Source organism: Bos indicus, unplaced genomic scaffold, assembly GCF_029378745.1.
Source record: "Bos indicus isolate NIAB-ARS_2022 breed Sahiwal x Tharparkar unplaced genomic scaffold, NIAB-ARS_B.indTharparkar_mat_pri_1.0 scaffold_62, whole genome shotgun sequence".
NCBI lineage: Eukaryota > Metazoa > Chordata > Mammalia > Artiodactyla > Bovidae > Bos > Bos indicus.
The window spans coordinates 108,824-134,030 of NW_027223725.1; the positions used below are offsets into that span (position 1 = coordinate 108,824).

Below are 25,207 nucleotides of genomic sequence, written 5' to 3' on the forward strand. Positions count from 1 at the left end.
TTAGAGGCAGAGAACTAAAGGTTTGCAGGTTCCCTCAGTTCAAGCATTTTAGGGGGAAAAGCAGACACAGCCCCAGACCCAGGACAGAACATGTACCTGAGAAGCTGCTCTTTCCTCCTCTTCTTCCTCCTGCTGTGTCTTCTCTGAGGATGTTATGTAGCAAACACACCTCTGCATCTTGGAAAAATACCTTCAAAGGCACAGGTCTTTAACCTGCAACCACCACAACTACAGAGGACCTTGAAAAGCTGAAAAAGACCCACTTCTCCTGTGCTGTCTCAGGAGAGATTCAGGAACAATCTCTTCCTACTTGGAGACCAGACTGTGAACTTATTTCTTGATTGTTCTCAGAGAACTCCTAACCCTCTGCTCACACAGACCATGTGAGCTGACTTCCCTGGTCCAAATCCAGCTAGACCAACGCTGCTGCCTCTCCTCAGACTGAAGCTAGGCCTCAGCTCTCACAGATGGACGAGCAGCCACGTCCTTAATCCGTGCCTCCCCTTAGAAGCCCCTGGAGCACTTCCTACACACCACACTGATGCTCCCACAGGACCAAGAGGGAACTCTGTGGGGAAGTTATCGCTTAACACTGGTCATGTGATCTAGATAGGAAACCAGGTTGAAACCACTTAAAGATTCTTTCTGAACCATTTCAGTGAATATGAATCCCTCGAGGTCAGGTCCCCACTCTAAGAAGTTATAAATCTGGAGGTCTGAAGAGGGGCCATGAATGAGTCTTCAGCAAGTTCCCTGTTTATTTTGATGCTTCTCCCCCAAGACCCACACTCAGGAGCCCTGAGTTTCAGCCCTCACACTCAGCACACCTGAGACCTCTCAGGAGAGGTTCTAGGGCAGGAATTTCTTAGGTCAAGGTTAGGACCAAGCAGAAAAAGCTCCAGTATTTGAGGTTCAGGCCTTTATAAGAGACTTTGGGTGAAGTGCTGTGGGCTCCCCAGGCTGAGCGTGGATGGGTCCATTCAAACCAAGAGCAGCAGGAATCTGGTGAGCTCTGAGGGTGTCACTGAAGGGGGGGCCTGTGCAGTAGACCCTGGGGTTCAGCAAGGCTGCTGATCTCTAGGTGGGTGGTCATCTAGTGCAGGTGCTCACAGGACTGGCTGGTGTGAGCTCAAGGACCTGCAGGCTGCCTGCTCCCCAGACAGACGCTGAGGCAGCAACAGCACGGAGCAGTCAGGGAGGCTCTCAACAATACTCTGTATAATCCTTATTAGAATCATCACAATGTCCCAGAAGTTACAGAGAGGGGGGAAAAGTACAATGGAGAAATGATGGGAAATATCCAAATATTTGAGGCTTAAAGGCAGTATGGAAACTAATTGTTACAGATATCATCCCTCTGTGCTAACAAAGAGTTTATTGTTAGGTATTCTTCCCTTCAGCCTTAAATCGGTAGGTTGACACTTCATTACACACCAACTTCGTCACAAGAAACCATCCAGTTTTATTCACATGTAATATCACACAGTCAGAATCAAACCTTTTCCAACCCACTGTGTAACTGAATAAAATACAGATGACAAGCATAAACAACAATATTTATTCCTCTGATACAATGATCTGAGAACGGTGATTTCTACGGTTACAAAATGGAGGCTAATCATTTATGAAACAAGACATACACTAATTACATGACTTTTCTGGGAGGGGTTTCCATACATTTCTAGGGTATCAGAGATGTCTTTATTTGAAACATGTCAACTAATATTCATGACTTCTGTTGATATTATAAAGATACATCAAGATTTCAGTGAACTGTCATTGTATTTTCCTTAAAAACAAGTGACATAACTATTGAAAATGTACATCGTACTTTAATATGTGGAATTACTCCCTGAACACTTACCTCATGGTGACCTATAGGGATATTTGACATGAATGACTAACACCTCCATTTAGATGTACATGTTACGTTAGTGTGTCCTTAATCTTCTAATGGAGAATAAATAGAAATGATTTCTCACTAGGATAGAAGGCCTTGTCTTATCTTTGAGGTAGCAACCATCAAAACCATAACTTTGCATACACACTAGAAATGAAGCATAGCAGCATGGAGTAATTTGAGAGTTGAAAAGCATTTATTTTGGTTTTCAAATAATCACAAACCGTGTCAATATAAACAAAGATATATTGCTAATAATTGTACATTTATAAATACCAACCCTTCCTTGTGATCCATAATAACATATCAGTTTTCTATCTGTTTTAACTATGGATTATTGCCTACAATACTTCTCCTGAAGAGGAACTTCAAAAAACAGGATTGATGAAATGCTTTCTGTTGTGCAGGCTTCCCTAATAGCTCAGTTGGTAAAGATCCGCCTCCCACTCCAGTATTCTGGCCTGGAGAACTCCATGCACAGTCCATGGGGTTGCAAAAAGTTGGACACGACTGAAGAGACTTTCACTTTTTCTAGTGTGCAATTTCTGGTATTTATGTAATTTAATTTTCATTAAATACTTTTCTACATTTTTTCATGCCATTCCTTATCTTTCTTAACTCAATGGTCTTGTATTTTCTCAAGTGTATGTTTAGGACAAACCTCTTCCATCACTTACTTTATTACTAGGGTTTCTCTCCAGTACATGCTGTCTGATGTCTAATATGGTGAGAGCTCTGATTAAAGCCGTTGCCACTCTCCTTACATTCATAAGGTTTTTCCTCCAATATGAATTCTCTGATGTTGAGTAAGATGTGAGTGCTTGATAAAGGCTTTTCCACATTCTTTACATTTGTAAGGTTTCTCTCCAGTATGAATTCTCTGGTGTTGAATAAGACTTGAGTGGTGACAGAAGGCTTTTCCGCATTCTGTACATTTATAAGGTTTCTCTCCAGTATGAATTCTCTGATGGTAAGTAAGACCTGAGTGCTTGCTAAAGTCTTTGCCACAATCTTTACATTTATAAGGCCTCTCCCCAGTATGAATTCGCTGGTGTTGAGTAAGAGTTGAGTTCTGACTAAAGGATTTCCCGCATTCTGTACATTTATAAGGTTTCTCTCCAGTATGAATTCTCTGATGGTAAGTAAGACCTGAGCACTGGTTAAATTCTTTGCCACAATCCTTACATTTATAAGGCTTCTCTCCAGTATGAATTCGTTGATGTTTAGCAAGAGTTGAGTAGTGACTGAAGGCTTTTCCGCATTCTTTACATTTATAAGATTTCTCTCCAGTATGGATTACTTGATGTTTAGTAAGATATGAGCGTTGTCTAAATGCTTTGCCACAATCCTTACATTTATAAGGCTTCTCTCCAGTATGAATTCTCTGATGGTAAGTAAGACCTGAGCACTGGTTAAATGCTTTGCCACAATCCTTACATTTATAAGGCTTCTCTCCAGTATGAATTCTCTGGTGTTGAGTAAGATTTGACTTCTGATTAAAGGCTTTGCCACACTTTGTACATTTGTATGATTTCTGCTGCATATGAGTTATCTGATGTTGAGTAAGACATAAGCTACAAGGAAACACTTTGCCACATTCTTTACATGTGTTTGGTTTCTCCCCTGCATGAACTTGCTGATGTAGACTGAAATGTGAACACCTAAAAGTGGCTTTGCCACCTTCCTTACCTTTGTAAGGTTTCTGCTCTGTATGGATTCGCTGATGTTGAGTAAGATTTGAGTTCTGATTAAAGGCTTTGCCACACTTTGTACATTTATAAGGCTTCTCCCCAGTGTGAATTCGCTGATGTCGACTAAGATGTGAGCAAGACATAAATGCTTTTCCACATTCCTTACATTCGTAAGGTTTCTTGCCAGGGTGGATTTGCTGATCTTGACTAAGCTTTGAATTCTGATTAGAGGTGTTGCCACACTCTGTACATTTGAAAGGTTTCCATCCTGAGTGAGTTTTCCTTTGTCTACTTAGACTGGATGAGTTAGTAAAGGCTTTCTCACATTTCTTACACTTGTAACTTTTCTGCGGATTCTGAATACTCTGCTGTTGAGTGAGATTTGAAGACTGATTAGAAACATCACCATATTCACAATTATAAGTCTTCTCTCCAGTATGTGTACTCTCATTTAGTGGAAGACCTGATATTTGATACAAGATATTCCTACATGTACTATTTTTAGAATCTTTGTCTGAAGATTGAGGTCCCTGATGTTTCATAGGGTTAGAGTCTTGTTCAGTTTTATACCCAGTTTCATTGCATGAGTGGTTTCTCACTCCATCGTAAATATGCTTGTAATTATTGGGGGTAGAGCTCTTACTTAAGGCGTGACTCGTGTTATTACACGTGAAAAGTTGTTCCGTATTAACCATATCATGATGTGTATTGAACAATGATGGTAGGATTAACTCTCTTCCATTATTATCAACATGACACATTTTGGAACAGAGAGAAACTGTCTGTTGGTGGAAGAATAATGACCCCTTGCTCACAGATCCCTCAAACTGATTATATTGTGAGTTTTCCCCATCATTTTTAAATTTCTGGTTTTCAGACGTGCTTGAATGTATGTGTAATCGAAGCCCGTGTTCAGAGTGGTTTGAATGAGTATTTGCAGTAGAGACTGGATGACTTTCCAGATTTTCCACATTTCCCTTCAGAGAACGTGTACGTTTCAAAAAATGATGTAAGCCTTTGCTTGAAGAGATACACTTCTCTGCAGATGTTGATAATGGAAACGGGTGTTTTCCACAATGTGACTCACATTGCTCATTTCTTTTGGCAGTAATGTCCGCCTTGTGTGAAACTATCTCAGTTTCTTTATGTCCATATGAACATCTTCTAGATCTTTCACATATCCCCGTATATTCCTGGTCTTTCATTAAATGTTCGTTTCCAAGGTGAGCTCTTTCATAAATTCCTAGGTTTGCTTTTTGGATTAAATTTTCTAACCTTGGATTCTTGGACATCAAACCACGGGTGTTGTGAGAAGACACAGCTGAAAGATACCAAATAAAGTTTTCTTATCTACTATTCTTATCTACTGGGGCTGGTGCGAGCTCAGTTGGGACAGAAGGCGAGCCTTCTCTGTGGGAAGAGAACATGGCAACAGTCTGTGGCAGCAGGACAGAGTGAGACCTGTACACAGGGTACTGACCCCAGCCCTGCCCACCCAGTCTGAGAGGGTGTCCACCAGTGCAGACAAGGGCTGGGTGCTGGAATGTGGGGTCTGGAGAGCAGACCCAGGCAGAGGACTGCTGTGGGCGGTGAGGAAACGTCCCGAGGGGATGGGACAGAGGGAGGAGTTCTATAAACAGGAACGCTTGTGGAGGAAGCCTGAACCACCATAGCACAGAGCGCCATTGTTGAGTGATGCCCAAAGGGAAGACCCACCATTGCAGCCCCTCTCCCTCTGTGCTGGCCCCTCCTCCCCCAGCACTAGGAAGGGCCACCACCCCCGTGGGCTCTATTGAGCTCCAGCCACAGCCTCCCCCCATGCACCTCCTCCACCATCAGCAGACTCCTATGCTCTGGGGCAGCCTCTGGAGCAGACACCTGTGGGTGGGCCACACACACAGAAGGAGCTGAAAGCTCAGCTGAGCCCCAGGGTTAAAGGAAGAAAAACTGAAGTCTCTCCTCACGGTTACACAAACCATGCTTTTATACCTGCAATTGGCTTTGTCAACTCAGCCCCTACAGAGCATCTGAATGGACAACCAGGGCTCCCCCAGTCACGGGAGTGCAGCTTTAGCAGCTGTAGACTTTGTGGGGATGTATGCTAGAGGGTGGGGCCAGGCCAGAGTCCGAGCTGCCCCCATAGCACCACAGTGGGTCCAGCTCCATGAGTGCAATTCTGGGACCTGAGTTCACTGGATCTATGCTGGTGTTCCAGTGAAAACAACATCTGAGAGACACCAGAGCAATGTGCCAGCATGCCCATGGTTGAGGGGGAGCCAAGAGCAGTGCCAACATGGGGTCACAGGAGACTCACAGCACGTGAGCACACCCCAAGGTGAACATCCCCAGAGAAGCAATCCTTGGTGGCTTCTCTCCCAGTGGGTGTGCTCCAATCTTAGCTGCCTTGACCACAGATCAGAATCACAGCGAAGAAACAGATCTGAGGGCTCGACTCCACCAACCAGGGAGCAGATCCCACCACAGACAGGGCAGTGACAGCCACAGAGCCAAGGGGAAGCTCCCCTCAATATCCAGGGGAGGCTCGGGTCACAATAACAGCAATCAAAGCCCAGATCAAGGGGTTAATGGTCCAAGCCTGTGGACCAACCTCACCCGCCAGGGGGAAGACAACAGAGCAAGAGGAGCCAGGATCCGGCAGCTGCAGAACAGACCACAAACCCAGAAAATGTGACAAAATGAGAGGACAAAGAAGTATGGTGTACAGGAAGGAGCAAGACAAAAAGCTACAAGAACCACTAAATGAAGAAGAGACAGGCGGTCTAATGATTACTTTTTGACTTACGTCATCTTGAATGCAGATGCCCCTAGGTGCCCTCTAATTCTTTAGCCCACTTCTTACTTTAGCATGTTCTAGTAGATGTTTCCATCTAAAAATCATAAACCATACTGACGTAGGTCTAATCAGAAAGCGAGGACATATAGGACAAAGTCTGGGGAAGCTGATAACAAGATTAATTAAATAAAGTAGTTGTTCTTGAGAAATTAAGAAATGAGACTTTAAAAATATGGTGGGAACACAGGGAATGCTATCAATGCTCTGTGGAGATCTAATTGGGAAGGAAATCTAAAAAAGAGTAGATATCTATACGTAAAATGGATTCTCTTTGCTGTACAACATTGTAAACCTGTTAGACTCCAATAAGAACATTTTAAAAACAGTATATTATCTAAAAATTGTAATAGTTTGAAACCATTAAAAATATGGTGGAAAATGTTTTAAGCTCTTATGCCAATTTATTTGAAAATTCTTTGAGTTAATTGAATATATTTAAGTCCTTTAGCATTGAGGAATTGGGGCAAATACACTTACTATTTCACATGAGTTCATATGAAGAAAACAGAAACTTTGAAGTAATCCTGAGATATGCATTCTTTCTCTTTAGGGAGGTTTTGGTTTATACAGTGAAGAAATTACTTGAATTTAAGTTATAAGATCATATTTGTAGCTTCCAGTGTTTTAGAAATTATAAGTCAGAAAAAAAACAAAAACAACCCTCTGTCCCCAGTATTCCTAGAACTTTGGCAGTATGTCTACAATTCCACTCACATACTGCCACCTAGAGGTAGAAACAAACTTTAATAGGAGCGTCTTAGAGTTTTTCAGAAAAGTGCCATTTTCCTAGGACCCCCAAGAAATGGAATAGTAACAGATTCATTCAGGTTGTCACAGGCCAAGAGCATTTCAGTTCTCACTGCGATTGAGAAAAGTAATCACTGGACATGAATTCAGGAATGATTTAAGAGACAGAATGGGGCAGGTGATATCTGCCTATGACAGCAACAGAGCAACAGAAAGAAACCCAGACTTCTCTAAAATCATTTCCACTGAAGCAGATCTTCCCAAACCACATGACAAAAGATGAATTCCTCACTGATCCTGGGACCTGTCGTTGAGTCATCGGCTCCATCCATTCACACCTACCTGTGTATATGGCTGGTGACTCCAGTCTCCTTACATCCCAGGGATTCTTCATTTGCTCCAGAAAGGTGACCAGGTCCAGCTTAGAGACCACAAGACCTGCTATCAGGAAAAGGAGTATTTGTTTTGCTAGAGATTCATCAGTTTCCAATCTAATATGTATTCAAGTGAGAAGAGAAGGCACATGTGCTAAGTCGCTCCAGTCATGTCTGACTCTTTGCCACCCTATGGACTGTAGCCTGCCAGGCTCCTCTGTCCATGGGATTCTCCAGACAAAAATACCGGAGTGGGTTGCCACGTCCTCCTCCAGGAGTTCTTCCCAACCCAGGAATCGAACCCACTTCTTTTACGTCTCCTGCATTGGCAGGCAGGTTCTTTACCACTAGTGCCATCTGGGAAGCCCAGAGAAGGCGTGGTAGAATGTCAATACAGCCCAGAAATAAAGTATTTGGGGACATCATTTCCTAGGCTGTATTAACATGCCCTGGTGGCTCAGCTGGAAAAGAAGCCACCTGCAATGTGGGAGACCTGTGTTTGATGCCTGGGTTGGGAAGATCCTCTGGAGAAGGGAACGGCTACCCATCCCAGTATTCTGGCCTGGAAAATTCCATAGACTATTTCATGGGGTTGCAAAGAGTCGAACATGACTCTAATCATGACTCTAATCTTGCTCATTACATTATTAACATTCTAGAGAAGGCATGGTTGAATGTTAATATAGCCCAGAAAATTATATCCCCAAATACTTTATCAAAAGCACTTTTATAACTAACAAATACATAAAGAAAAGATCTTGAGATTCTAGTCAAGTACTACTAAGGCCAAAGTAAGTAATAGTAGAAATCTGATTTCTAAAGGAGAATGGCACCCTTTTATACCACAAAACCTACAGAATTACCACTAACCTAGAAGGAGGAGGCAGATTACATCAAGGAAAAGTTAGAATCATAATCAATCATCATGAAGTCTTCTTTCTCAACTCATAAATAATCCATTTTTCCCATAGAAAGCAAGGATCTGAAACTATTATAAGAAGCAGAACATTCTAGGAAACATTCTAGAAATGCAGGAACGAAAACCATGTGGGTAGATAAGGGATTCTGGAAGGCAGTTATCCTCACCCAAGGAGGCCAGGTTCCTGTAGTTCTCTAACATCACATCCCTGTACAATTCCCGCTGATCGAGGTCCAGGCATTCCCACTCCTCTTGGGTGAAGTCTATGGCCACATCCTGGAATATCAGCCATTCCTGAAATACAAAGTACAGATGCCTTGTGGCCATGGGAAGACTTCCTAATGTGACCCAAGATGAAACCAACAAGAGAAATGGTTTTGATTTAGGAGAATGTCTGGTGTTACAGCAGCAGCAGCTGGTGTTACACATGAATATAATTTGTACACAGTGATATTTTCTACCATATTTTTAACCCCAAGAAAAGAGGATGAGATACGATCCATCAACCACTACAGAAATTATTCTGATTTGGAAGACAAATTATACACTAATCAGATCAACATTGGCATATTTATTTTTGAGTGCTGTACTCAGTTGACAGAGGATAAACTGTCTATCAAAAGAAACAGGAAATACTTTTTAAAAGCACTTCCTGATTCAAGTGTTCTGGAGTGGACTCAGTGTGCCACATTTTTAACAAGCTTATTTGAACTAGTAATGTTGAAAATTCTGCTCCATGAGTGACAATGTCTGAACAGCAACGAAGTAGAATAGTAAGGAAAGAATTCATATTTAACTTTGAACTTTAAGTGCTTTACAAATTTTACAGATCTGATAGGATAGTAACCTTGGCGACAACAATCATTTTAACGATCTGGTATATGCTATATATCTTTCTGACAGTTTTTCAGAATCTTGAACAGAAATAATTTAAAATCAATAATGTTGCTGTAGCATCTTTTGGCAAATATTTAACAAACATTCTTTAAACGACAGGTTAAGGGAAGGGGGAGCCTGCTGGACTGCCGTCTATGGGGTCGCACAGAGTTGGACACGACTGGAGCGACTTAGCAGCAGCAGCAGCAGCAACTTTTACTTCAGTTTATGACTCTAGACTTTAATAAAACACAGACAAATGCACAGAGCTAACTCTAATGAAAGTTTATAGAAATTTCTGTATTTGTAAATAATACTAAAAACAAGAAAAGTGTTAGTCACTCAGTCGTGTCCTACTCTTTGCAACCCCAGGGACTGTAGCCTGCCAGGCTTCTCTGTCCATGGGATTCTCAAGGCACGAATACTGGAGTGGGTAGCTATTCCCTGCTTCAGGGAATCTTCAAAAAAGAAAAAAATCAATCCAATGATGTTAACATGTTCATCGCATACAGACATACACTAAAATGGGACTATATACTTATTAATTAGTAAGAGAAAAATTGTCATGTCAATAAAATCAGGATAATTTTTAACTGATTGAAAATGTACATAAATATTTGAGGATGATATTATTTTAATTTTTTAAAATAGACTAGGGTACAGACATACACAATGATACAGAAATAGACAGCTCTGGTTGTGAATTTTTTAATTTCCTCAAAAATCTACCATTTGTATGGAACTATATTTTAAAATTTAACACAGTTGAACATAGAATAGCACTAATATGATTCTTATAAACATTTTGGAAAATACAGAAATGTGATGAGACTTATCTGTGATGTGAGTGTGGAGTGTACTGGAAATGATCAGACCTGGGCTTGAATGATGAAAATCCACACTCCCAAATCCCAGCATCTCTACTAAACACACATGAGTGTTGTCAACTACAAATCGGCACTTGCCAAGAGCATTGCTGGGGACTCAACAAGGGCGTTCGCCATCTGCCTCTGGGGAGAATGAACCCTATGGTGCTGCAACTGTTGACTTCAATCCCCTCGAGGGAGTTCAGGGTGGACTGAGGCACTCTGCTCCAGGAAAATCTGGTGGGACAGGTCTTTAGAGAGTTAGGTATTTTCAGGAACTGCTTTCATGATCCCAATCCTTGTATCTCTTCATATCTAGAAAAGCACTAAACCACTAAATGATGACTTCAGTTCCTCACGACCCGCAGAAAACGTTTTGTAAAGTAAGTGCTTGATTGCACTGAACTCCCCCTTCACCAAAATCAGACTGACCTTCCCCCACTGTCTCTTTGGAGCAGTTTCTGAGTTATCTGAGGTGCTGTCTCCTGGGCTGCTGTCCTCATTTTGCCCCAAATAAAACTTAATTCACATCTCTCAAATTGTGCATCTGTTTTAGCTGACAGTGTTCATTTTTCAAAGCAAAGAGCAACTAAGAAGATACGGCATTTCCTCTTTAACTGTGATAGGCATATCCATCACTTTTTCTTTCCAAGAGCCTTGTTCAAGACACACAAAAAATGAATTTCATAGTGTGGAAATCTCACAGAAGCACCTGAACCAGTGAACATCAGAGGTCACGGGGTAAGAGTACATGGAAAAATGCATTATCACTGCCAGATATTTGGGCAATATTAGGCATACCATGATCTCAATCTATCATGAAAAATGTCAGTTTTCTGCAAATTCCACCTCCTATATACCTCCCATGATCTGTAGCTTAATAGTCCATTTAATTAGTATATTTTTCTTATCGGTATAGAGGATTGTCTCTGCTACTTTAACTTCTGAAAAATTCTGGAATGCTGAGTTCATTCTATTAACAAGCGTATTTTCTTACTCCTGTTCTAGAGAGCTGAAGTGCATCCACATGTAAATTCATCACAGCATTTCCCCAACTTCCTTAAGATCCCAACACCAAACCACATCCCAATGGGAATCTCTGGTACCAGTGCCTCCCTGTGTTGATCGCTCACAAAGGGATGTATTCAACATTGAAAGTCACTATTTCATGTTGAGAATTCATCATGCTCTATAGAAAGCCAGAATACAAACAATGGAGAAAAGGCTCTGGAACACGAGGGAGACGAAACCTGAAGAGCTGGTTTTCACTATTAAAAAAAGGCGGGGGGGATAAGATGATAACAAGCACTCCAGGCAGAAAAATTAGAAGCAGAGAACTAAAGGTTTGCAGATTCTCAGTTCAGGCATTTCAGGAGGAAAAGCAGACACAGCCCCAGACCCAGGACAGGACAATTACCTGAGAAGCTGCCATTTCCTCCTCTTCTTCCTCCTGCTCTGCGTCTTCTGTGGGGATGTTACGTCTCAAACTCACATCTGCATGTTGAGAAAATACCTTCAAAGGCATCCATATAGCCGTTTAATCTGCAACTGCTGCAGTGAAAAAGAAGAAAGGGTTTTCTTGTTTCTCTCACCCTTTTCTGAGCTCTTTTCTGACTTTCTGTGTTCCTGAGCTGTAGTGGGTAATCAAGACTAACCTGATATGCTAATCACATCCCGGTGCTCCACTCTATTTGCAGATCTTCCCAGCTAGTTCCTGTCCTTCCTTTTTGCATTACAGAGAGCAGGCCGCAGAACAATTCACGAGAGACAAAGGACCCTACTTCTTGGCTACCTGACCCAGCCTATGAGGGTTTTGAAGAAATGCAAGAGGAAGACCCACATTCAGGAGCCCTGAGGGAAACCTCACATTTGGCACAACTGAGACCACAGGAAGGGAGGATTTAGGGCAGGAACTTCCAGAAGCAAAGGTCAACCTGATTCCCCGGGGAGGGGCTCTTTCTAGGCTGGGTGTGGTGGTCCAATGGTCTGTGCCCTTAGGGGAGGGGAGGGGAGCGGTGAGTGTTTGGTGGGAATCACCTGGGGGTCTTGGGTTCCTGCCAGGCTTTACTTGCAGAATTCTTCCCACAGATCTCCCTCATCCTTAGTTTTTTTTACCCCCCTCTGCAGCCTGGGGACACAGATTTTCACAAAATGATTTGCATTGTGACCACCTCTCTGCAGGTGTGGCACCTCCAACTTCAGAGACCAGGAGCCTAGAGGTGTTTCCATCAAGGCTTTCTTTGAAAATAAACCAGAGGCAGCCGGAGGCCTGGCGAGCTGCAGTCCATGGGGTCGCAAAAGGTGGGACAGGACTGAGCTTCTGAACTGAACTGAACTGAGCAGGACACGCTAGGTTAACAGTGTGTATGGGCAGAGATAAATGCCTTTGAAAATGATGCCCTAAATGCTATCTGATGACCAACCAAGCAAATAATGATTGGTGTTGTCATAAGTTACATTACACATGAATTTAGACGTGAGAACGTTGTTGTTCTACTTCCTGTGTGTGTTTTTCTAGGTTTTATGAATCAATTGCTACAGTTTGTTGTCTGCTCCATTTAGAGAACTCTATTTTCTCACATCTTTAAAGTATAATGACTAAGGAAAAATTAAAGATAGAAGCATGTCCATCTTTCTAATATTATATATTCTAAAAAATATTCAGTGTGCATGCACCAGTACCAACTTGGTAGAAGATTTAGTTTCACAGCAGAATTGAGAATAAGGTATAGACGTTTCCCATATACCTCTTGTCCCAACACGTGGACAATTTCCCTACTTACCTTTCCCCACCAGAGTGAGCATTTGTTACCACTGATGAATCTACATGGACAGTAAATAGATAAACTCTTTAGTTTACCCTTATGTTTCTCTTTTAGGGATGTGCACTCCATACCTCTGGTTAAATGTATAATAACATGTGTCCATCACAACAGTTTAACACAAATTATTTCAAGGTCCTGAAAGTTCTCTAGACTTAGGATATTCATAGTCCCTCCTTTGAAACCCATGGCAACCACAGACCTTTTTAATCTCTTCTATATTTCCTACTAGATTCCCAGGTGATTGAGTGGGAGGAAATCTGCCTGCTGATGCAGGACATCCAGGTGATACTTGGGTCAGGAAGATCCCCTGGAGGAAGAAATGGAAACCCATTCCAGTATCCTTTCCTGGGAAATCTATGGAGAGAGGAGCCTGGCAGGCTACAGCCCCTGGGGTCACAAAGACTCAGACGCAACTGAGCACATATGGACATTTACCTATGCCAAAATGTCATCTTGTAAACTTCCTACTTTTTGTAGCATTTTTGAATGGGCTTCTTTCACTTAGTAAAATGCATGGAATGATTGTCCATGTATTTTATGCCTTGAAAGCTTAGCATCCAAAAGCTTAAGAACTACCTCTGCGCCTATATTCCTGCTCAGTAAATAAGTTCATCAACACCATTTTTTTAGATTCCATAAATATCTGTGAAGACAATATTTGCACAAATATAGAGAACAGGTGTGTGGACACGGCAGGAGAAGAAGAAGGGCCCCACTGACACACATACACCACCGTGGCTGAAATGCTGGGTAAGACTCTTTCGAGGCCCTTGGACTGCACGGAGATCCAGCCAGTCCATCCTAAGGGAGATCAGTCCTGGGTGTTCATTGGAAGGACTGATGCTGAAGCTGAAACTCCAGTACTTTGGCGACCTGATGTGAAGAGCTGACTCATTTGAAAAGCCCCTGATGCTGGGAATGATTGAAGTGGGAAGAGAAGGGGACGACAGAGGATGAGATGGTTGGATGGCATCACCGACTCAGTGGACGTGAGTTTGACAAACTCTGCAAGTTGGTGATGGACAGACAGGCCTGGCGTGCTGCAGTCCATGGGGTCGCAAAGACTTGGACATGACTGAGCAAGTGAACTGAACTGAACTGATGGTTAAAACAGGTTAGCTAGTGGGAAGCTGCTGTATAGCACAGGGAGCTCAGCTTGGTGGTCTGTGCTGACCAGAAGGGTGAAATGGAGATCATGGGAGGGAGGTTCAAGAGGGAGCAGATTTATGTATACTTATGGCTGCTTGATGATGTCCTACAGCAGACACTAACACAACATTGTAAAGCAATTATATGCCAATGAAAAATATATATGCATCTCAAAAGGAAAAAAGGCTAAACAGACTGGCCACCCAGTGGTGGAGAATCCATCTGACAGTGCAGGGGCCATGGGCTGGATCCCTGGTCCAGGAATACTCCACATGCTTTGGGGCAACTAAGCCTGTGCGCCATAACTGCTGAGCCTGGGTGGGGCAGCTTACTCTTTTAGAGGGCAAGAGGCAAATGAAAGATGCTCACCAGCGGGAAACAATAAGAAATGCAAACAAAGCTACAATGATGCATCACCTCATGCCAGTCAGAATAACAATTAGCAAAGAGCCCACTAATAGTATCATATTATAATTCTTAGCATGTTCTCCAGGCTGAAGAGGCCTGGAGATCAGAGAACCTCCTACACGGCTGGAGGGAATGTAAACTGGTGCGGTCCCTCGGGAGGACAGTGTGGAAGTTCCTTAAAAAACGGAACCTCCTGACATTCAAGGAAATGAATTCTATGAAAAGTAGACAAAACAGATTAATTGACAAACTGACAAGTTTTGCAGTTTTTAGTAAATCCTCTGCAATTCTAAAACGACCAGTTTGGATCTAGCATTTCTAAATTCTCAAAGTTAAATGTGTACGAATACACATACACTCACATATTCCTTCTTGGTTTTCTCACTGCTAACATGTATACCTTCAGATATTTATATATTGTATTCAATGTGTGTTATATAAATTATATTATGTATGCCAAGGCCATGAGAAAACAGTTCCTTTAAGCCTAGATAAGAAACATGTGCTAAGAATTATACTGGGTAAGATTTTACAAATCTTGGTTCAGAACTTTACTATCATGGCTTTTAATTATTCTTTTTGTGACTTTGTTAAATTTACATTTGCTTAAGTGAGCCCCTGAAAAGCTTTAGCTAACAGAAGAACAAAGGACAATTGAAGCAGGTGAGTTTCTGACTCTAGGTCCTGAGAGAATTCACAGGAAGCTTTGAGGGCCCCTGAGGAAAGTCAAGGCTAGAACCAGGCAGAGAAAGCTCCAGTACTTGGGGTTCAGGCCTTTATAAAGGACCCTGGGTGAAGTGCTGTGGGCTCCCCAACTGAGCGTGGATGGGTCCATTCAAACCAAGAGGAGCAGGATTCTGGTGAGCTCTGAGGGTGTCATTGAAGGGGGGCCTGTGCAGTAGACCCTGGGGTTCCGCAAGACTGCTCATCTCAAGGAAGGGGGGTCACCTAGTGGAGGTGCTCACAGGACTGGCTTGTGTGAGTTCAAGGACCTGCAGGCTGCCTGCTCCCCAGACAGATGCTGAGGCAGCAACAGCACAGAGCAGTCAGGGAGGCTCTCAACAGTACTCTGTATGGTCCTTCTTATTAGAACCATCACAATGTCCGAGTAGTTTCAAAATGGGAGAGGAGATACAAAATAGAAATGGTGGGAAATATATGAACTTATGAGAGTTTCACGCCAGTAAGGGACTAATTTCTACAGATGCCATGCCCCTGTGCTACAGATAGTTTATTGTAACGTTATCTTTCCTGCAACCTTAAATAGGTGGGAGAGGTTAATGCTGGTGGTGCGTTCACCCTTCACTCATTCCACGTCAACTGTAACACTAAAAAACCATTCACTTTTATTAATTAACATACATTAATTTTACACAGATGGAATAAAACCTTTTACAACTGTTGTTTGATCCTTGATTAAAATACAGATTACAAGCTTCTAAAAACTTTCCTGTTTCTCTGATGAAATGATCTATGAATGTGATTTATATGGTTTACAAAATGGAGGCTAATTTAGTAAACATGGATGGACATTTATTATACTAATATGACTTTTCCAGAAAGAGTTTTCTATACTTACATCAGGTAGCAGAGAAGGTGTCCTTGCTTCAAGCCTGCCAGGTAATATGCATGATTTCTCTATGTTGATGTTATAAAAATACCTGAGATTTTAATGAACAACCCTTGTTTTATGCTTAAAAAGCAAGTAACATGATTACTGAAAACAGAGCAAACTTCCGTCTTACTTTGAATTATTCCCTGAACACTTACATCATGGTGACAACACAGATGTTTGACATCAGTGACAAATACCTCCATTTAGAGGTTTGGTGTGCATATAACATTACTCTGTTGTTAATCTTATAAACTGGAGAATAAATATAAATGGTTCCCACCTCATATAGAAGGGCTTCTCTTGCAATTGAGGCAACAACCATCAGAAACAGAAGTTCATATATACAGTAGAAACAAATCACAGCATAGTAACTTGAGAGTTGAATTACATTCGTTTTGGTTCCTTAATGATCTCAAATAACATTAATATAAACAAGGATACATGAATAATAATTATACCTCTGCGAATATCCACCCCTTCATCTTGTGATCCATACTAACATATCAATTTTGTACGTGTTTTAATTATGGCATACTTGCTACAGTGTTTCTGTTTAGAGTAATTCAACAAAAGTGGTACTAATGAAATGCTTTCATGAATTCTCTGGCATTGCTTTCCTTTTGCTGTTTGATTAAACACTTGTCTACATTTTTGTATTTCATTCGTGTATCTTTCCAAAGTAAACACTCGTTTTTTCAAAATTGTATACTTAGGACCAACCTTTTTTTATCACTGATTCATTTCTAGGGTTTCTCTGCAGTATGTATTCTCTGATGGTGAGTGAGGTGATGGCTGTGATGAAATCCTTTGCCACATTCCTTACATTTCTGAGATTTCCCTGCAGTATGAATTCTCTGATGTTGAGAAAGACCTGAACTCCGGGAAAAGGCTTTGCCACAGTCTGTACATTTATAAAGTCTCTCCCCAGTATGGATTCGTTGATGTCGAGTAAGATGTGAACAATGGATAAAGGCTTTGCCACAGTCTTTACATTTATATGGTTTCTCCCCAGTATGAATTCGCTGATGCTGAGTAAGAAGTGAATAACGGGTAAAGGCTTTGCCACAGTCTGTACATTTATAAGGTCTCTCCCCAGTATGGATTCGTTGATGTTGAGTAAGATGTGAACAACAGATAAAGGCTTTGCCACATTCTTTACATTTGTATGGTTTCTCCCCAGTATGAGTTCGCTGATGTACAGTAAGACTCAGATGCCAGTTAAAGGCTTTGCCACATTCTGTACATTTATAAGGTCTCTCCCCAGTATGGATTCGTTGATGCTGAGTAAGAGATGAATAACGGGTAAAGGCTTTGCCACAGTCTGTACATTTATAAGGTCTCTCCCCAGTATGGATTCGTTGATGTCGAGTAAGATTTGAACAAGAGATAAAGGCTTTGCCACATTCTTTACATTTGTATGGTTTCTCCCCAGTATGAGTTCGCTGATGTACAGTAAGACTCAGATGCCAGTTAAAGGCTTTGCCACATTCTGTACATTTATAAGGTCTCTCCCCAGTATGGATTCGTTGATGCTCAGTAAGAAGTGAATAACGGGTAAAGGCTTTGCCACATTCTGTACATTTATAAAGTCTCTCCCCAGTATGGATTCGCTGATGTTCAGTTAAAGTTGAACTCTGCTTAAAAGCCTTGCCACATGCTGTACATTTATAAGGTCTCTCCCCAGTATGAATTCGCTGATGTTGAGTAACACGTGAACAATAGATAAAGGTTTTGCCACATTCTGTACATTTGTATGGTTTCTCCCCAGCATGGATTCGCTGATGTTCAGTTAAATATGAACTCTGATTAAAGGCTTTGCCGCATGCTGTACATTTGAAACATTTCCTTCCTGTATGAATTTTCCTATGTCTACTTAGATTTGGTGAGTTACTAAAGACTTTCCCACATATATTACACTTGTAATGTTTCTGCTTAGTCTGAATATTCTGCTGTTGAATAACTTTTGAAGACTGGTTAAAAGCTTTAGCATAATCATAACAATTATAAGTCTTCTCTCCAATATCAATACTCTTATACGTATTAATAGTAAGATTTGAGCTTTGACAAAATATATTCTTATACTTATTATGTTTAGAATTGTCTGAAAATTGATGTCCCTGTTGTTTCATGAGATATGAGTCTTGGTCAACATTATGCCCAGTTTCACTGCATGAAGAGCTTCTCATTCCATCATGTATACTCTTGTAATTATTGGGGGTAGAGCTCCTGCTTAAGGCATTACTCATGTTGTTACGCTTGTAAAGTTGTTCCACACTAATTATACCTCCATATGTATTGAACAATGATGGTTGAATAAGGTCTCTCCCATTATTATCCACATTACAGATTTTGGAACAAGGAGAAAATAGTTGTTGGTTAAAGAACAATAAACCCTTGTTAAAGGATCCCTCAAAATGATTATATTGGGAATTTCCCCCCTCATTTTCAAGTTTCTGGTTTCCAGATATGTTTGAATGTATATTTAATAGACACCTATGCTCAGAGTTGTTTGAATGAGTATTTGCAGTAGAGACTAGATGACTTTCCAGATTTTCCACCTTTCCCTTCAGAGAACGTGTATGTTTCAAGAGTTGATGTAGGTCTTTGCTGACAAATATACACTTATCTGCGGATGTTGATGACCGAAATTGGTCATCTGAGATTGGTTTTTCCCTATTTGATTCACATCCTTGATTTCTTTTGGCGGTAATGTTTACATTATGGGAATCTGTACCAATTTGGTTTTGTCCATCATAACATGCTCTCTGTTCTTTATGTGCCCTCATATATTCCCAGTCTTTGGTTAAATGTAAATTTCCAAGGTGAAATCTTTCATATATTCCTAGCTTTGCTGTTGGGAATAAATCTTCTAAGCCTGGCTTTTGGGTCCTCAAACCCTGGGTGTCGTGAGAAGACACAGCTGAAAGATACCAAATAATAAGTTATTCTACTTACTATTCTCGGGGAATATGGTTTACAATTTACATACAATTAGCATACACTGGCTAGATTAAGCCTAAAACTGAGATAGAAGAAGTCAAGATGGCAGAGGATTCGGAAGACGTGGAGTTCATCTCTCTCCACAAAAACATCAAGAATACATCTTGAAGTGGAAAAATTCTCACAGAGCCCTGCAGAACACAGGCAGAGGAACTTGGACACCTGAAAGGACAAGAAAGATTCCTGCTGAGCCAGGTAGGACAAAAGAATGAGGGAGGAAAAGGAAGAGGAAAAGAAGTGGGATGGGACCCACAAAACCCTGGGGGGACTGAAGAGAGGAGAGGTCTCCCCATCCAGGGAAGCCCCTCACTGGGGGGAGCCCAGTTGGGACAGAAGGAGAGACTCATTCTCTGTGGGAAGAGAACACTGCAACCAGTGTGCAGGACAGAGTGAGACCTGTACACAGGCTGCTGAGCCCAGCCCTGCCCACGCGGCCTGAGAGGGTGTCCACCGCTGCACACAAGGGCTGGGTGCTGGAATGTGGGGACTGGAGAGCAGACCCAGGCAGAGGACTGCGGTTGGCTGTGAGGAGACATCCTGAGGGGACAGGAGGGAGGGAGGAGCTCTGCAAACGGGATGCTTGTGGAGGAAGCCTGAACCACCAGAGAAGCAGAGCAGCGTTGTTGAGTGATGCCCAAAGGGAAGAACCCCACTGCAGCCTCTCTGCCCCTGTGCCTGTCCCTGCCTCTCCAGATACTAGGAATGGCTCCCACCTAGGTGGGTGATCTCACGACCCCCACAGCTGCTTCCTCCTCCCCAGCCGCCTCCCCAGTGGGCTCCAGGGGCACCTTCAGACCACACGCCTGTGGGTGGTCTCAATGTTCAGATGGCACTGAAACCACAGCTGAGCCCCCAGGCCCTACCACTAAGAAAGAAAAGCTGAGATCTCTCCTTGCAGCTGTACAAACCATGGTGTTACACCCCACAACTGGCTTTGTAAACTCAGCTCTGACAGAACATCTGGATGGAAACGAGGCTCTGGCAGTCAAGACCAGTCTGGCTTTAGCAATTGTAGAGTTTGTAGGCATTCCCATGAGGCGGTTGGGCCAGGTCGCATCTAAATTGCCTCCATAGCACTGCAGGGGGTCCAGCTCCACAATGAATGTACACCTGGGACATGAGACTACAGTGGATCTATGCTGGTGACCTGGTGAAAACAACATCTGAGAGACACCACGGTCAAGTGCCATCATGCCCATGGTTCAGGTGGGGCCAAGATCAATGCCAACACAGGATCACATGAGAGCTCGCACAACACATGGATGATGACCCACAGAGCATGCTCCGAGGTGAACATCCCCCGAGGAGCAATCCTCAGTGGCTTCTCTCCCAGTGGGTGTGCTCCAGTCCCACTGGGTCAGAAGCACCATAGATCAGAAACACAGCTAAGTAGATCTGGGGACTCTACTCCACTAATCAGGAAGCAGACCCCACCCCTGACAGGGCAGTGACAGCCACAGAGGAAAGACGAAGCTCCCCTCAATATTCAGACAGGCTCTGGTCACAATAATAACAATCAACTCCCTATCAAGGGGATAAGGGCACAAGTCTCTGGACCACCTCACCCACCAGAGGGCAGACACCAGAGCAAGAGGAACTAGGATGTGCAGCCTGCAGAACAGAGACCACAAACACAGAACACTGGACAAAATGAGATGACAAAGGAGTATGGTGTAGAGGAGAAGTCAAGACAAAAACCTACAGGAACAGCTAAATGAAGAGCAGTTGGGCAATGTAATGATTAATTTTACCTTTAAGTAATCAAATTTACAAACAAAACATTTTCACAAATACTGCTGCTGCTAAGTTGCTTCAGTCATGTCTGACTCTGTGCGACCCCAGAGATGACAGCCCACCAGGCTCCCCCATCCCTGGGATTCTCCAGGCAAGAACACTGGAGTGGGTTGCCATTTCCTTCTCCACAAATACTAATGCCTACTAATTATTTAACCCACTTCTTACCACTCATGTTGTTATCTGAGCATGTTCTAATAGAATCTAAAATCGTAAATGATATTGACCTAGAACTAATCAGAAATAGATGGCATAAACTATAAAGTCCTGGGATGTTTCATAACAAACAAGATAGATTTAAGAAGGTAAGAGTTCTTGAGAAATAAAATAAGAAGTGAGACTTGAAAAATATGGTGAGAACATAGGGAACTCTATTCAATGCTCAGTGGTCACCTAAATGGGAAGGAAATCTAATCAAGGAGGGAAATGTGTATATGTATCACTTATTCTTTCTGTACAGCAAACTAACATAACTTTGTAAAATGGCATTATTGGAAGAGAAAAATTTCTTTTTAAAGATTCCTTTATATATTCTATAAGCTTAATAGTGAAGAACAATCAGAAAAAAGCACGGAGGGAAATGTCTTAAATTCTCATGCCAAGAATATATTTAAAAACTCTATGAGTTAAATAAATATATTCAAGTATTTTAGCATTAAGGAATTGGGGTAAATATACTTAACACATTTAATGTTAGTTCATATTAAAAAAAGAGGAACTTTAAAGTAAAATTCAGGTTTGCATTTTCTCATTTTAGCAAAATATTTTATGCAGTGAAGAAAGAATTTGAGTATGAAGTTTATAAGGTCATATGTGTAGTTTCTAGTGGGTTGGAAAATATAGGGTAGAAAACAAAAAATATTTGTCCCCAGTATTCCTAGAAGTGTGGCAATTTGTTCACAAGTCCACCCACACACTTCTGACTAGGGACAGAATCAGAACTTTTAAAAGGGCTTAATACAGTTACTCAGAAATGTGCACAGATTTTCTAAAACCTCCCAAAAATGGAAGAGCTATCAGGTCATGCAGGTTGTCCCAAGCCAGACAAGTATTTTGGTTCTCACTGTGAATGTGAAAATTAACCGCTGGAGAAAACTACATAAACGATAAAAAGAATCAGGAATGGGTCAGGAGATGACCCTCTATGACAGTGACAGAAATAAACCCAGGCTAATCCAAAATCATTTCCACAGCAGATCTTCTCAAACCACACCACGAAGTATGACTTCCTCCACAATGCTTGTCCCTCTCACCGGATTTTTCTGCTCCATCCATAGACACATACCTGGGTGCACGGCTGGCGTCTCCATTCTCCGTGTATCCCAGGGATCCTTCATTTGCTCCAGAAATGTGACCAGGTCCGGCTTAGAGATCACAAGACCTGTTCATCAGAAAAAGGAATATGTGTTTTCCCAGATATTCATCAATTTCCAATCCAATATGTGTTCAGGTGAGAGAGAAGTCAAGGAAGAAAGTTAAAATAGCCTTAAAAAATGATTTTACCAAATAGTTTATTGGAAGCACCTTTAAAAGACAAATGCTCAAAATCAGGTTCTGATATTATGCTCAAGTACTACTAAGGCAAAAGCTAGTAGTAGAAATCCGGTTTTAAGAGGAGAGTGGCACTATTTTATACCACAGAACTTACAGAATTACCACTAACCTAGAATGAAGGATATGCAGGTCAAGAAGCAATAGTTAGAACTGAACATGGAACAACTGTACCATTGGGAAAGGAGTACATGAGGCTGGATATTGCCACCCTGCTTATTTAACTTATATGCAGAGTACCTCATGAGAAATGCTGGGCTCGATGAAGCACAAGCTGGAATCAAGATTGCCGGGAGAAATATCAATACCTCAGATATGCAGATGACACCACCCCTGTGGCAGAAAGTGAAGAAAAACTGAAGAGCCTCTTGAAGAAAGTGAAAGAGGAGAGTTAAAAAGTTAGTTTAACTCAACATTCAGAAAACTAAGATCATGGCATCCAGTTCCATCATTTCATAGCAAGTAGATGGGGAAACAATGGAAACAGTGATAGACTTTATTTTGGGGGGTCCAAAATCACTGCAGATTGCGACTTCAGCCATGAAATTAAAAGATGCTTGCCCCTTGGAAGAAAGGGGCAAACCTAGACAGCATATTAAAAAGCAGAGACATCACTTTGCCAACAGAGGTCCATCTAGTCAAAGCTATGGTTTTTCCAGTAGTCACATATGGATGTGATATTTGGAACATAGATAAAGCTGAGCACCAAAGAATTGATGCCTTTGAACTGTGGTGCTGGAGAAGGCTCTTGAGAGTCCCTTGGTCAGCAAGGAGATCACACCAGTCAATCCTAAAGAAATCAACCCTGAATATTCGTTGGAAGGACTGAAACTGAAGCTCCAATAATTTGGCCACCTGATGTGAAGAGCGGACTCATTGGAAAAGACCCTGATGCTGGGAAAGACTGAGGGCAGGAGGAGAAGGGGGCGTCAGAGGATGAGATGATTGAATAGCATTATTGACTCAATGGATATGAATTTGAGCAAACTCTGGGAGTTAAGGAAGGATAGGAAACCTGGTTTGCAGCATTCCATGGGATCACAAAGAGCTGGACATGATTTAGCGACTGAACAACAAGGAGGCAGATTACATCAAGGAAGAAGAAGGTTAGAATTATAATGACCCATAATGAAGTCTTTCTTTCAAATGTCACAAATACCCTTTTTCCCCTAGAAAGTAGGGATCTGAACCTCTACTGGACAAAGCAGAAAATTCGAGGAGACATTCTAGAATGAACGAACCAAAACCCTGAAGGTACTTAAGGGATTCTGGAAGGCAGTTATCCTCACCCAAGGAGGCCAGGTTCCCGTAGTTCTCTAACATCACGTCCCGGTATAATTCCCGCTGACCGAGGTCCAGGCACTCCCACTCCTCTTGAGTGAAGTCTATGGCCACATCCTGGAATGTCAGCCGTCCCTGAAATACAAAGGACATGAGCCATGTGGACATGGGAAGACTTCCTAATGTGACCCGAGATGAAACCAGCAAGAGAAATGGTTTTGATTTAGGAGAATATCTGGTGTTACACAAGAATATAATTTTTATACAGCCGTATTTTCCACTGTATTTCTAACCCAGGAAAGGAGAATGAGATATGATCCACAGACCACTATAGAAACTATTCTGACCTGGAAGAGAAATTATAAAACAATCACACCACACTGACCTATCTATTTTTGAGAGTTGTACTCATGTGACACAAGATAAACTGTCTATCAGGGAAAGTATGTTAGTCACTCAGTCATGTCTGATTCTTTCTGACCCCATGCACTGTAGCACACCAGGCTTCTGTGTCCATGGGATTTTTCAGGCAAGAATACTGGAGTGAGTTGCTATTTCCTTCTCCAGGGGAATCTTCCCACCAAGGGATCGCATCCAGGTCTCCCACATTGCAGGCAGACTCTTCACCATCTGAGCCACCGGGGAAGGCCCTTATCAAGGAGACAGGCAATATTTTAAAAAAGCATGCTCTGATCTAAGAGTTCTGGAGTGGGGCCAATGTGCCACATTTTTAACAAGCTTATTTTAACTAGCAGTGTTGAAAATTCTGATACATCAATGACCATTATGAATAGCAAAGAAGTAGACTAGTAAGGTAAGAATTTATACTTAACTTTGAATTTTAAGTGTTTTTCAAAATTGATGGGTCTGATAGAATAGTACCCATAGCCGCAATAATCTTTTGAAGTATTTAGTATATACTATATGTCTTTCTCGGAGAAGGCACTGGCACCCCAACTCCAGTACTCTTGCCTGGAAAATCCCATGGACAGAGGAGCCTGGTGGGCTGCAGTCCATGGGGTCGCGAAGGGTCAGACACGACTGAGCGACTTCACTTTGACTTTTCACTTTCATGCATTGGAGAAGGAAATGACAACCCACTCCAGTGTTCTTGCCTGGAGAATCCCAGGGACGGGGGAGCCTGGTGGGCTGCCGTCTATGGGGTCGCACAGAGTCGGACACGACTGAAGCGACTTAGTAGTAGTAGTAGTAGTAGTATATGTCTTTCTAACAGTTTTTACAGAGTCTTGAATGCACCACATAAATAATATAAAATCAACATTGTTGTTCCACCTTTTTGCAAATATTTTGTCAACCATTACTTAAATGACAGATTTTGAATTTTGCTTCAGTTTAT

At 42.0% G+C, this 25,207-nt stretch overlaps 2 protein-coding genes across 3 annotated transcripts; both read right to left on the reverse strand.

Moving 5' to 3' along the window:
* Positions 1-2,666: 2,666 nt before the first annotated feature.
* LOC139182019 (zinc finger protein 420-like) lies at positions 2,667-8,686 on the reverse strand. 2 transcript variants are annotated; one of them, XM_070785507.1, is made up of 3 exons: positions 8,653-8,686; positions 7,535-7,630; positions 2,667-3,859 (listed from the first exon to the last, which is right to left on the reverse strand). In XM_070785507.1, exons 1-3 carry the CDS (start codon positions 8,684-8,686, stop codon positions 2,667-2,669), a joined length of 1,323 nt encoding a protein of 440 aa, XP_070641608.1. The 2 variants fall into 2 exon arrangements, with proteins under 2 accessions (XP_070641608.1, XP_070641607.1); XM_070785506.1 differs by having other exon boundaries at positions 2,667-3,954; positions 7,531-7,630.
* An 8,281-nt stretch (positions 8,687-16,967) lies between these two features.
* On the reverse strand, positions 16,968-23,907 carry LOC139182021 (zinc finger protein 420-like). Its single transcript, XM_070785510.1, has 3 exons — positions 23,859-23,907; positions 22,300-22,399; positions 16,968-18,252 (listed from the first exon to the last, which is right to left on the reverse strand). Exons 1-3 carry the CDS (start codon positions 23,890-23,892, stop codon positions 16,968-16,970), a joined length of 1,419 nt encoding a protein of 472 aa, XP_070641611.1. The 5' UTR covers positions 23,893-23,907.
* Positions 23,908-25,207: the final 1,300 nt, after the last annotated feature.